Raw genomic sequence first — 13,024 nt, 5'->3', positions numbered from 1 at the left:
GGAGAGGCCAGGCAATCGGCTATCAACCCGAGCAGCGGAGCATATAAGATTCCCCCCATACCTCCCCCCCCTACTTCTACCCAGGCTGGGAGGTAAACTCTGCAGATGAACTTCTGAACTTTGGGGGCTGTACTAACCAAGGACAGAAACTGCAGGCGGGGTGACTTTTGGGTTGCTGGACTTAGGACCCTGAGGGGAAAAGGACACTGCCAAACTTACTTGGGGGTGGGTCTTTTGCTCATGGTTTGTGTTATGAATCCTGTTTGTGGTGTTTCCCCAACATAATGCCGCATTATTTCCCTCTTTTATTAAAAGGCTTTTGCTACACTCAGACTCTGTGCTTGCGAGAGGGAAAGTATTGCCTTTTAGAGGCACCCAGGGGGGTGGTATGTAATTGTCCCAGGTCACTGGGTGGGGGCTCGAGCCGATTTTGCATGGTGTTATTGAAACAGAACCCCTAGATACTGAACCCGGCCCTTGTTGTGCCAACTCTGATGAGCAGAAGGCTTACACTGATAGATCTAACAATATTAGCATAGATACTTGATCTTCATTCACCACCAGATCAAAATCAACCAGTGACAATAGTGCATTTACTGTCCCATATCCAGGTCTGTACCTAGGTTGCCAAGGGTCAAGTAGATCCAAGGCATTTAAGTACTGTAAGAGTGGTCTTACTGCAAACTTCTCTATAAATTTGATTGAGAATCAAATTTGGATACTGGCTGATAGTCAGCCAGATTGTCAGCGATTTTTGTTGTACTATTGGTGGGGTTTTTGTTTTTTCTGTTTGACCAAAATTCCCACAGCCATTACCTTCAGAGAAGCTGGCATCCTGTCCTTGTTCTAAGGGAAATGCTGCCTTTCTCTGCTAGCAATGGACCCAGTACTTCCTCACTGGCCTTCACCAGCCAAGAACTACTCAGAGCAAAAGACATGGTTTTGGAACAAAGTGCTCCCAAAATTGCTAGTTCCTCACAAGTCACAAACTAAACTCAGAGAAGATATAGCATTTGCCCCCTTCAGATTCCTTTCTGCAGCCATAGAAGCAGACAGTTCATTCCCAATCCAGATGATTTTATCCATAAAATCTGATATTTTGTCCCAACAGACTCAACCACAGAATGACGACAGCTTGAATTACTTAAGCTGTATGCCACACAATTTTGCCATTCAAAATTTTGTAGAACTTCCTCTTTGCCTCTTATACAACCAGGCCATGAGAGTTCAAACATTCTCTGTGAGGCAACTGATCAGACTCAGCCCATGATTTAGCAAAGTAATCCTATTAACAAGGTTACTCTGCAAGCCCACAAAATGCTAAGCATTAATGTTATTCCAGCAATTACTGTTAGAAGCTGAATTCATTGCTGTTAGTGTTAAATAAAATCTAAAATAAACATAGAATTGTATTTCTGAAAGCACCCCAACATGCCAGTGCCTGCATAAACAAAGAAAATGCAATGCAGTTTAAAACATCATAAAACAGATAATATTTTTAAAGACATATGTGCAATCATGATTTAAAAAAGGCAGGGGGATGGGGCAGAGGGTTGTTCTACGTAGGGGCAAACAGTAGTCCTTACCTTATAAGATTCAGTGCAAGATAGAGTGTTAAGATATAAAACAAATCACGAATAGTCACATATGGAAAGGTTTTTACAGCTATCACAATTCCAGTTATAACGAATATCATAACATGAGCCAAAAATGTCAGCATTGCCCAGAACCTATGTTAAAGAAAAGCACAGAGATAGATTATAAAAAACACAGCACTAGTCTTCATTTCAGAATAAACATTAATGTAATCCTCATATTGGTTGTTTATTCACAGACTGTAGTTGGAAGCTATTATCTGCTATTGCCTGCTATTATCTGGAACATATTGTTACAGTATATCACCAAGGGTCAAGAATTTAACAAGATTCAAAGAGGGACTGGCAGCAGCACCCCTATATTCACCCATTTCATAGGACTATGATAAATTTTGTACAAAGTATGCCTTGTGAAGTATCATTTGAAAAGTTACAATCTGCTGAACATTATTGTCTGAGTAAAACGTGTATCAGCATTGTATATTAATTTATAAATTCTGCTATATGATTGTTACTATAATACGCTATAATACTGGATAATACGCATAAAACCAGTTTTTCAGACACAAAGGCACACTGGCCAGGGCAAGGTGTTAAAGCAGCCATTCACCAGCAGGCGGGAAGGTGTAAACAAGAAATGTACATTTCATCACAGAGATGGTTCATACCTCACATTGGCAACAGACTGCATGTTGCCTGCATCGCAGCTTGAGGTAATCCTCAAAGAGGGGAGAGTGGTATAAAAATGTGAGACAATGCCCTCCACTTCACCTTTTCTCCTCCCATCCTTTTGCTGATAACATCAATGAATACCTGGAGGACATTGAACTAAGGGGTCCAAGGCTGCAAAGAGACCCAGCCTATGAAATTTACTACAGCTTATGGTCAGAAAAACCTTTTGCTTTTAAGATTTTAAGTTCACTTAACCTGTTACATTGGGTATTAAATTGCATTTTTTTTTCTTTTCTTTTCTATCTTGACTTTTATGCACAATACATTTATCTTCTTGTTTTATCTAAACCTTGTGTTTGGATTTAAGTGTTTGGGAACCATTGCTTGGGATATCAAGATTTGTCCATATCATTTTCCTTAGATGAAATGACAGACTTTCTATGAGCTTGTATTATTCAGGAGAGTACTGAGAAGTACAAGATGCACACTTCTGGGGGAAAGTCTGGGAGTGGGAATCTGCTGATGTTCTTCTGCAGTGTAATTCATGAGTGGCTAGCTAGTAGCACTCAATGCTGTGTAGCTGGGAGCAAGTTACACTCTGAAGGCTGTGTGTTAATGGAGCCTGTTTTGCCTTTTGTCACTGTCACCGTATATGTACTGGATGCTGCTGACAGAGGCAGTACTGCAGTGCTACACAGCAACATTCATTTGCCTTTGCAAGGTAGCAGAGACAATTACCATCCCTATTGCACCGTCTGCCATTGTAAACTGGTGATGAGATGATGGTTATCAGTCATTTTGCACCGTTTGCATTTGGAAATTGGCAATGATGGTTATCAATCCTTTTGCACCATCTGCTGCTGTCATGGGTGCTCTTGGCTGGCCTCGCTGAGGTCGGCCGGGGGTGCATGGACAAAAATGGGAATGACTCTCTGGGTCATTCCCTTCTTTATGTTTTGTCTAAAAATAGAGTCAGTCCTGCCTAGAATATGGGGCAAGTGTACTAGAGAACCAGAGAGCACAGCCACTATGTGTCAGAGCCCCAGAGATCCTGCAGAAATGATGAGCTGCATGCCATTCTAGGGGGTGCCCCTGCAACAACCCCACTCGTTGCTTCCCTCCTCCCCCAACCCCCCTGGGCTACTGTGGCAGTGTCCCCCCATTTGTGTGATGAAGTAATAAAGAATGCAGGAATAAGAAACACTGACTTTTAGTGAGATAAAATGAGGGGGAGGCAGCCTCCAGCTCGTCAGGGAGGAGTACAGAAATCGGTTTAAAGAGCCCTTTATATCGATATAAAGGGCTTCGTTGTGTGGACGGGTGCAGGGTTAATTCGGTTTAATGCTGCTAAATTCAGTTTAAACGCGTAGTGTAGACCAGGCCTTAGACTCAAAACTATCTTAAATCCCAAGACTGAGAAATTAACTCCTGAACCACTAAGAATTTTCAAGTCCATGATATGGCATAGTGCAGTGGTTCTCAACCTTTCCAGCCTACTGTTCCCCTTTCAGAAGTCTGATGTGTCTTGTGTACCCCACATTTCACCTCACTGAAAAACTACTTGCTTGCAAAATCAGACCTAAAAATACAAGTGTCACACACACTGAAAAATTGCTTACTTTCTCATTTTGCCTGTATGAAATTTTAGTTTGTACTGACTTCACTAGTGCTTTTTTATGTAGCCTGTTGTAAAATTAAGCAAATATCTAGATGAGCTGATGTACCCTTTGGAGTTGATTACCACTGGCCTTATGGATAGGGGGAAGCTGCAGTTGTGATTTTAGTAAGGCTTCTGACACACGCCCACATGACATTCTCTTAAGCAAATTACAGAAATGTGGTCTACATGAAATTACCACAGATGGGTGCATAACTGGTTGAAAGACCACACTCAAAGAGTAGTTATCAATGGCTTCCTGTCAAACCAGGAGGATGTATTTAGTGGGGTCCCACAGGGATCTGTCCTGGGTCCAGCACTATTCAATATTTTCATTAGTGACTTGGATAATGGAAAGCATGCTTATAAAATTTGTCGATGACACCAAGCTCAGAGGGGCTGCAAACATTTTGGAAGACAGGATTAGAATTCAAACTTGATAAATTGGAGAAATGGTTTTAAATCAACAAAATGAAATTCAGAGATAAGAGCAAATTTCTACACTTAGGAAGGAGAAATCAAATGCACAACTACAAAATGGGATGGGAGGAGAGACAGGGCGGGAGTGGAAGCTTGGGGGAAGAGGGTTGAGGCTAGAGACACCATCCCTGTCCATCCAGCTAATAGACATTGATGGACCTATCCTCCATGAACTTATCTAGTTCTTTTTTGAACCCTGTTATAGTCTTGGCCTTCACAACATCCTCTGGCAAAGAGTTCCACAGATTGACTGTGCGTTGTGTGCAGAAATACTTCCTTTTATTTGTTTTAAACCTGCTGCCTATTAATTTCATTTGGTGACCCCTAGTTCTTGTCTTATGAGAAGGAGTAAATAACACTTATTTACTTTCTCCACACCAGTCATGATTTTATAGACCTCAATCATATGCCCCCGCCCCAAAAGTTGTTTCTTTTCCAAGCTGAAAAGGATCAGCCTTATTAATCTCTCCTCATATGGAAGCTGTTCAATACCCCTAGTCATTTTTGTTGCCCTTTTCTTAACCTTATCCAGTTACAATACATCTTTTTTTGAGATGGGGCAATCACATCTGCATGCAGTATTCAAGATGTGGGCATACCATGGGTTTATATAGGGGCAACATTATATTTTCTATCTTATTATCTATCCCTTTCTTAATGATTCCCAACATTCTTTTCACTTTTTTGACTGTTGCTGCACATTGAATGGATGTTTTCAGAGAACTATCCACAATGACTCTCTTTCTTGAGTGGTAAAAACTAATTTAGACCCCCATCATTTTATATGAACAGTTAAGATGTTTTCCAATGGGCATTACTTTGCATTTATCAACATTGAATTTCATCTGCCATTTTGTTGTCCAGTCACCCAGTTCTGAGAGATCCTTTTGTAGCTCTTCACAGTCTGCCTGGGAATTAACTATCTTGAGAAGTTTTGTATCAGCAGCAAATTTTCCCTCCTCACTGTTTACCCCTTTTTCCAGCTCATTTATGAATATGTTGAATAGAACTGGTCCCAGTACATGGCCCCTGGGAGCAACACTATTTACCTCTCTCCATTCTGAAAACTGACCATTCATTCCTACCCTTTGTTTCCTATATTTTAACCAGTTACTAATCCATGAGAGGACCTTCCCTCTTATCCCATGACAGCTTACTTTGCTTAAGAGCCTTTGGTGAGGGGCCTTGTCAAACACTTTCTGAAAATCTAAGTACACTATATCCCCCTATGCTTTTACTTTTAAGTATAAATGTGCTTCAACAGAAAGAGCTGTGTGGTAACTTGTAACTGCTGACAGCATACTATTCATAGCCCTTAGAGAAAAAGCAAAGCATTGGACCTTGTCTTTAGGCAGACTGGCTTGCTGGGGATATTAAAGTGTAAGGCAGGAAGCTGTCTAAATTTAAAACCCTGATCAGGAGGGAGAGAAATGTGAGTCTCCTTCCAAGAGAGGTGATGGTTTGGAGTTGGAAGGTGTCCTCAAGTGACTATGGTGGTGTGGTGTATGGAGGATTTACAGGTACAGATACCCTACATATTGTTTTGATAAGCCGCTGTTGTGCTCCCTTTGGGTTTGTTTTTTGGGTTTGGTAAGTTATACTGTTTCATTTCAAAGAATAATTGATTTATATCTCCTCAGAAAGGATTACATGAAAAATAAGATACAAAATTACAGCCACTTTTCATGTATATTGTTTATATGCTTCTTAAAAATTGGTAACTGTAATTTTCTGAATATTTACTTTTTGAAAAAAGCAAGAAATTATAGATGACAGTACCTACTCCGTTTTCTGTTCTAAATGACATCTTTTTAAATTTTGTAAGTTGTATTAAAATTGAAGTTGCATTACAAATGTTTTGTTTGAACAAAGTTTAATTTAATTGCTTTCAATATATTGATCAATGTGGCTCTGAGTGGTGATGTCCTTGTGGCAAGCTGAAATAAGTGAACAAGCTAGACTTGGACAAATGAAGAGATAGTCAAGTGATTTTTGTGGGAGAGAATTTAAAGAGATTCACAGGGGCCTTTTCACATGAGATCAATTTTTTTTCACTACAGATATAAATAAGAAGGTTACTCACCCTGTGCAGTATCTGAGGTTCTTTGAGATGGTTTTCACTGTGGGTGCTCCACTTTAGGTGTTCATGTGCCCCTGCACTTGTAATTGGAGATTTCTGGTAGCAGTGCTTGGTTGGGTTGCACCACCTGAAGCAGTTATCTGGTGCTATGCGACCAACCCCCTCTCTGTTCCTTCTCTGCTGCAGAGCATCTAGTGAGAAACACCAAAGTAGAGGGGAGAACCGGCAGTAGTGGAGCACCCATGGGGACAACCATCTCAAAGAACTTCAGTTACTACACAGGGTGAGTAACTTTCTCTTCTTCTTTGACAAGTGTCCCTGTGGGTGCTCCACTTTAGGTGACTTCAGAGCAGCGCCCTTCGGTGGAAGGAAGGGGCTTCGGAGTTGAAGTCATGGTAGATGATAATGCAGTAAGATCAAATAGCGCATCAGATGATATGTGATATTCTAATGCACAATGTGTAAATGTATGGGCCGAGGCCCAAGTTTATACTATACAGATGTCCATAAGGGGGACATGGTTAAGAAATGCTGTCGAAGCCAATAGAGCTCTGGTGGTATGTGTGTGAATCCTCGTTGGAGGTTGAAGATCATATTGGTGATAGCATAATTAGAAACATTCTGAAGTCCATCTGGACAGTCTTTATTTAGATATAGCATCTCCTTTTGACTGTTCAGTGATTGAGATGAATAATTTTGGAGACTTCCTGAACGTCTTTGTTCTGTCTGTGTAAAAGGCTAGCACACCGCAGACGTCCAGGGCATCTAGTGTTGACTCCCTTCTATTCTCATGAGGTTTTGGGTAGAATGTTGGTAGGTGGATGGGTTGGTTGAGATGGAATGATGAGACAACCTTAGGTAAGAACTTAGAATGAGGTCTTAGGGTAACTATCTTTGAAGAATATTATGAATAGTGGGTGTGCCATGAAGAATATTATGAATAGTGGGTGGCGGATGTGATGGCAACAAGAAACTCTGTGAGGCATTGAAAGGTGAGGAGGGAGCACGTCGCTAATGGTTCAAACAGGAGTCCAGTGATGCCCCGGAAGACTAAGTTAAAATCCCATAATGGAGAAGTAGTTCATACTTCAGTATAAAATGTTGCTGAGGCCTTTGAGAAAATGCTTGGTGATTGGGTGCACAAAAATGGATAAGTCGTCCACCTTGTGGTGGAATGCTGTGATAGATGAGAGGTACACCATGATTGAGCTCATGGAGAGGCCCGATTTCTTAAGTTCCAGCAAGTAGTCCAGTATCAAAGGTAACGAGGAAGAGATTGCTGTGATCTGTTTCATTTGGCACCAGGTATTGTATCATCTCCATTTGTAGATATATGTGATGGGTGGTTGTTCTGCGACTATTTAATAAAATGTTCTGTACTTCCTCTGAGCATGTAATTTCAGGTCCTCAGAGCCATGGAGTAACCATGCCATATGATGGAGTCTTTCTAAGTCTGGGTGAAGGATATGGCCTGCGACCTGAAAAAGGAGATGAGGTAGAAAAGGAAGAATGTGTGGTTGGCACACCACCATTCTGAGAAGGTAAGGGAACCACATTTGTCAAGGCCATATGGGGGCTATCAGGATGCCTTTGGACTTGTCCAATCTGATCTTGTGATTCTGAATGATGTGCAGGTCTCGGCCCTCAACCAAAGTCTCAAAATTGCTGCCTTGAGGTTGGTTGTTGAGATGTAGCAGGCTGAGGTGGAGACTATCTCCGCCCTTGTTGTTCATATCGTCTGTGTGGTTGCATGTAGTGAATGGACCAGAATCTATGTGAGGCATAATATCTGCCCTGTCTTTTCTTGATCTTAGGTGTATAAATGCCCAGGGACTTCAATATTGCCCTTGAGTGTGTGGAGGGACTCATCTGTTTTTGCTGCAAAGAGTTTAGGCCCTTTGAATGGAAGATCTTCAACTGTCGATTGCACCTCTCAGGGGAACCCAGAGAGATGTAACCAAGATGCCCTTCTCATCACTACCACAGTGGTTGCAGACTTTGCTGCTGTGTCTGAGGAGTCCAGGGCATCCTGCAATGCTGTCCTGGCTATAAGGTGTCCTTCCGAGATAATGGACATGAACTGCTCTCTTTTCTCCTCAGGAATAAAAATCAATAAAGTCTGATAGCTTTGAATAATTAGTATGGTCATGTTTGGCAACTAATGCCTCAAAATTGGTGATCCTAACATGTAGAGTCGCCAAGAAGTAGGCCTTACAGACAAAGAGGTCAAGCCTCTTCCAATCTCTATTATAAAGCATGTTTTTGCAGTGTTGTTGTCTGCCCCATTTGTTAACTGCATCCACCACCAAGGAATTTGGTGTGGAGTGTGAGAAGAGGAACCCCATTCCCTTTGCCAGCCCATAATATTTTTCAGACCTCTTGCAGATGGGTGGGATTGTTGCTGAGGTCTGTCAAATTGACTTTACTGATTCCATAAATGGGTCATTTATGGGTAGAGCGATTTTGGAACACGATGTCTGTAAGCTGTCTAGGAGTTTATGTTGTGCTTCCTGGACTTCTTCCACTGAAACGTCCAATTAGCTCGCAACTCTCTTGTCAAGGTCTTGAAATTGTTTGAAATCATCTCCCGTATTGGAAGGTGGGGCATGATAGTGTTGTTGGGGGAAGATGATGAAAAGTGGGCTGCTTGTGCCATCTCCTGCTCAGAGATCTCATCCTTCTCTTCAGTCACCTCTTCTGGAAGCTCAGATGGTCCCAGCACCAAAGGTAAGGGTGAATGACACGCTCAACCTGGGTAGGCTGGGAGATTTGTGGTGTTGTGAGGGGTATTCCACCCATTGGCTCCAATAAGTCCAGTGTAGTGGAAAAGGTGCCCATACCAGAGTCAATCTTTGGGTTCAGTATGATATCCCCTTTGTGGTGGTTGATTTGGTCTGGGAGGCATGCAGATGGGAGAAGAATGGTGTGACGATTACCGGTATATTTCCCCTTCGTCCTCATCCTCATCACTTGAGAACGGGAGAGCAGATCGAGGTAGAGTGGTGAGGTGGCTCGGTACCAAACATGCCTGGAGTGACATCGGTGCTCAGAATAGGAAATTCTGGCATCGAGGTGATCATTAGGTCCTTCTGGTGCAGGAATTGCTGTGGTGCCAGTAGCATCAGTGCCTTTAAAGGTGTAGCAGTCAGTACCGACTGTTGCAGCATGACTGACGGTGTTGATGCGTGCACGGATTGCGTTATACCAACAGAAGTTTGCACCACGATCTGCAGCGGTGCCGAGCCGCTCAGCGCCAGGTGTCTAATTAGCTCTGTCGGCACTAAAACATGGGGTTTCGGTTTTCCCTTACTGCCCGTGTCAGAATGAGCCTGCTTGGAGTCTTTTGATCTTTTGGTACCCACGGTACTGGAGGGTCCCACTACTTTGGCCATGGAGAAGGCCGGTGCGCTCGGTACCAATGGGGTTTGCTAGTTTGAGGAACACCATTTTTTGGCAGATTCCCGAGGCAGAGAAGTTTTGGCCCACTTTTTGCCACCTTCTTAGAGGGATGATCTTTAGTTTGAGCCATGGAGGAAGGATTGCTGACAGGTGGGGTCTATCTATGCTTCAGGGTCAGATGCCGGCCGGAGAGACTTCTCCGTTAGGCGGAATTTAAAATTGTAGGTCTCTTGCTTTCCTGATCCAGGTTTTTAGGTTGTGGCACTGTGAGCATTTTTGAGGTATGTGTGTCTCACCAAGACAGTGAACACACTGCAAGTGCCTGTCAGACACAGGTACTGAAAGTCTGCAGGTGAGGCAGCATTTAAAACCCAGGGAACTGGTGATGCCTCTCAGAGGAGTGTTTCCCACTGTAAGGGGAAAAACTAATAGCCTACTCTAAAAGTAAACAACAGAAACCTAAACTTCTGGTCTGAAGAAAAAACAATTTTTTTGAGAGACAAAATAAATTTAATGGGAAAGAAGAGGAGAAAAGAATTAACTATAAACAGCAAGAATTAAATCTAACTAGTGAAAACTATGGTAATAAGACTAGGCACAGAGGTGCTGCTAGATGCTCCGACTCAAGCCAAAGGCGGTAGAAAAGGAACTGAGGGTACGTCTACACTACGGGATTATTCCGATTTTACATAAACCGGTTCAGCAAAACAGATTGTATAAAATCGAGTGCGCGTGGCCACACTAAACACATTAAATCGGTGGTGTGCGTCCACGGTCCGAGGCTAGCGTCGACTTCTGGAGCATTGCACTGTGGGTAGCTATTCCGTAGCTATCCCATAGTTCCCGCAGCTTCCCCCGCCCCTTGGAATTTCCGGGTTGAGATCCCAGTGCTTGATGGGGCAAAAATCATTGTCACTGGTGGTTCTGGGTAAATGTCGTCAGTCATTCCTTCCTCTGGGAAAGCAACGGGTGGCGATGCAGTCCGAAATCCAAATAAAAAAAGAGCTCCAGCAATGGCGTCTGTGTGGAGATTTTTAAAAAATGATTTTGAATTTCGTCTTCTGTAACGGAGCACTGATAGAACAGATTTGCCTGCCCTTACTGCGATCACATCTGCATGGTCCATGCTGGAGCTCTTTTTTTATTTTGATTTTGGACTGCATCACCACCCGTGCTGATCGGAGCTCCACGCTGGGCAAACAGGAAATATTCAAAAGTTCGCGGGGCTTTTCCTGTCTACCTGGCCACTGCATCCGAGTTCAGATTCCTGTCCAGAGCGCTCAGTGGTGCACTGTGGGATACCGCCCGGAGGCCAATACCGTCGATTTGCGGCCACACTAACCCTAATCCGATATGGTAATACCGATACTAGCGCTACTCCTCTCGTTAGGGAGGAGTACAGAAACCGGTTTAAAGAGCCCTTTATATCGATATAAAGGGCCTCTTAGTGTGGACGGGTGTGGCGTTAAATCAGTTTTACACTCCTTAAACCGGTTTAAACGCGTAGTGTAGACCAGGCCTGAGAGGGGGTTGGTCTCACAGTGCCAGATAACCACCTGAGGCAGCACCAATGGGGACTGTGCATGTGCAACCCAAACAGGCATTGCTACTACAAATCTCCGATTACACACACAAGGGCACATGAACACCTAAAGTGAAGCACCCCTAGGGACCCTCCTCAAAGAAGAACCTCAAGGTACGCTCCTTCCACAAAGCCAGAAGGGATTACGGCAACTTTTCTTTGTGTTTTAACCAGAACGCTAGTTTGTTTGTTTTTTAATTATGAATGAACCACTCCACTGGAAGAGCATCTAATCCAGGGACCATTTGTATGTTCCATTATTGATCAGATTAGTCTGCTTATAAACACAGTTCCCTCTCCTGACACATAAGTAGCAACAAGGAATATCTTGAAGGACATAAAACAGTTAATTTAAAATGGAAGTAAATACTTACCTAAAGATAAATTCATCCACCCCTGGACTAAAGCTTACAGAATCTAAGAGAATTCCCAAAACAGCGAGCGAGATAACACCAGACATTCCAAGCCATTCAGCTAAAGAGAAGAAAAACAAGTACATTAAATCCCATTTAATTTACTGTAGGTGACAAACTATATTTTAATTCATGATTAGATTTGCCTACTTAAAATAATTACTTTAAGTTTGCTTTTTGGGGAACTTTTTAAATGTGTTATTTGTACTATCGGAGAAAATATTAAAAATAAGTTTTGGCAATATAATTAAAAAGAGAAACATAATTCCTTCAAATTCTTCTTTTTCCTCTTATTGGTTCCTACACTGGTAGGTTCCTAAATCAATTATTTCTCTTGCATTTTTTTAACTATGCTAAAACTACCCAGGCTAGTTTGTTTGGTTTCTTGCTTCAGCACCAGCCTTAAAAGTGATATCATCATAGGTCTGGAAATAAATAATATTTATTTAGTTGAAACGACTGAGCTATTAAGGGACATATTACATTTTGATTTCCCACTAGTCTAACAAAATTTTCTCTCCCCCCACTCTAATTTTTCACTAGCAGATTTACTGATTTGAAAAGAAGAAAATAAACTGTAACTCTATAACCAGTATTGTCAAAAAATGCATGTAATCTCTTTGGTTTAAATTTTCAGGCAACCCTAACACTCAAATCAGTCAAACTATATCAAATCAAGACAGAGCATGTAGCTAGTGGCTCAAAAGGGGGACCCGTCAACCAGGCCAGCTCCAAGTTCAGGTCCCACTGCAGGACTGGGGGCCTAACGTACGGGAAGAGATGATCCAAACCCTTAAGGAACTTGTCAGTCAAAGCATGGGAGAATACTGTGTGCCCCTGCACCAGCTGGTGGAAGGCCAATATGGCCGCCAAGTGCACCTTGACAGACGAGGGCGCTAGGCCTTGGGCTCTGAGATGAAGGAGGTAGTCTAAAATGAGCTGGATCGGGGCAGCCACAGGTGAAACGCTCCACTCAGCTGCCCACTGGGAGAACTGAGACCACTTTGCCAAGTAGGCTCGAAGCGTGCAGGGTCACCTGCTTTCCAAGAGGACGCACTGAACCCCTTCCAAGCATGTCCTCTCCTCCCAGCCTAACCATTGAGCAGCCACGCCGTAAGGTGGAGTGCCGCTAGGTTGGGGTGGAGG

General features: G+C 42.8%; 2 protein-coding genes across 2 annotated transcripts in view; one reads left to right on the top strand and one right to left on the bottom strand.

Annotated features, from left to right (window-relative positions):
* The window catches only part of LOC123370220 (glycine N-acyltransferase-like protein 3), a 327,798-nt gene that overhangs the window by 197,409 nt on the left and 117,365 nt on the right, over positions 1-13,024 (top strand). The gene's annotated exons all lie outside the window — the stretch shown is intronic.
* The window catches only part of LOC123370218 (sodium/hydrogen exchanger 10-like), a 236,024-nt gene that overhangs the window by 171,007 nt on the left and 51,993 nt on the right, over positions 1-13,024 (bottom strand). Inside the window, exons 8-9 of the mRNA XM_045016557.1 lie at positions 11,840-11,939; positions 1,587-1,730 (exon numbers count right to left, since the gene is read on the bottom strand). Coding sequence (XP_044872492.1) covers positions 1,587-1,730; positions 11,840-11,939 — 244 coding nt within the window. The remainder of the gene's footprint in view (positions 1-1,586; positions 1,731-11,839; positions 11,940-13,024) is intronic.

The sequence above is a fragment of the Mauremys mutica genome, chromosome 4 (genome assembly GCF_020497125.1).
Source record: "Mauremys mutica isolate MM-2020 ecotype Southern chromosome 4, ASM2049712v1, whole genome shotgun sequence".
Classification (NCBI taxonomy): Eukaryota; Metazoa; Chordata; order Testudines; family Geoemydidae; genus Mauremys; species Mauremys mutica.
Note: the sequence above shows the minus strand (reverse complement) of the source record. Positions and strands in the feature narration are given on the sequence as shown.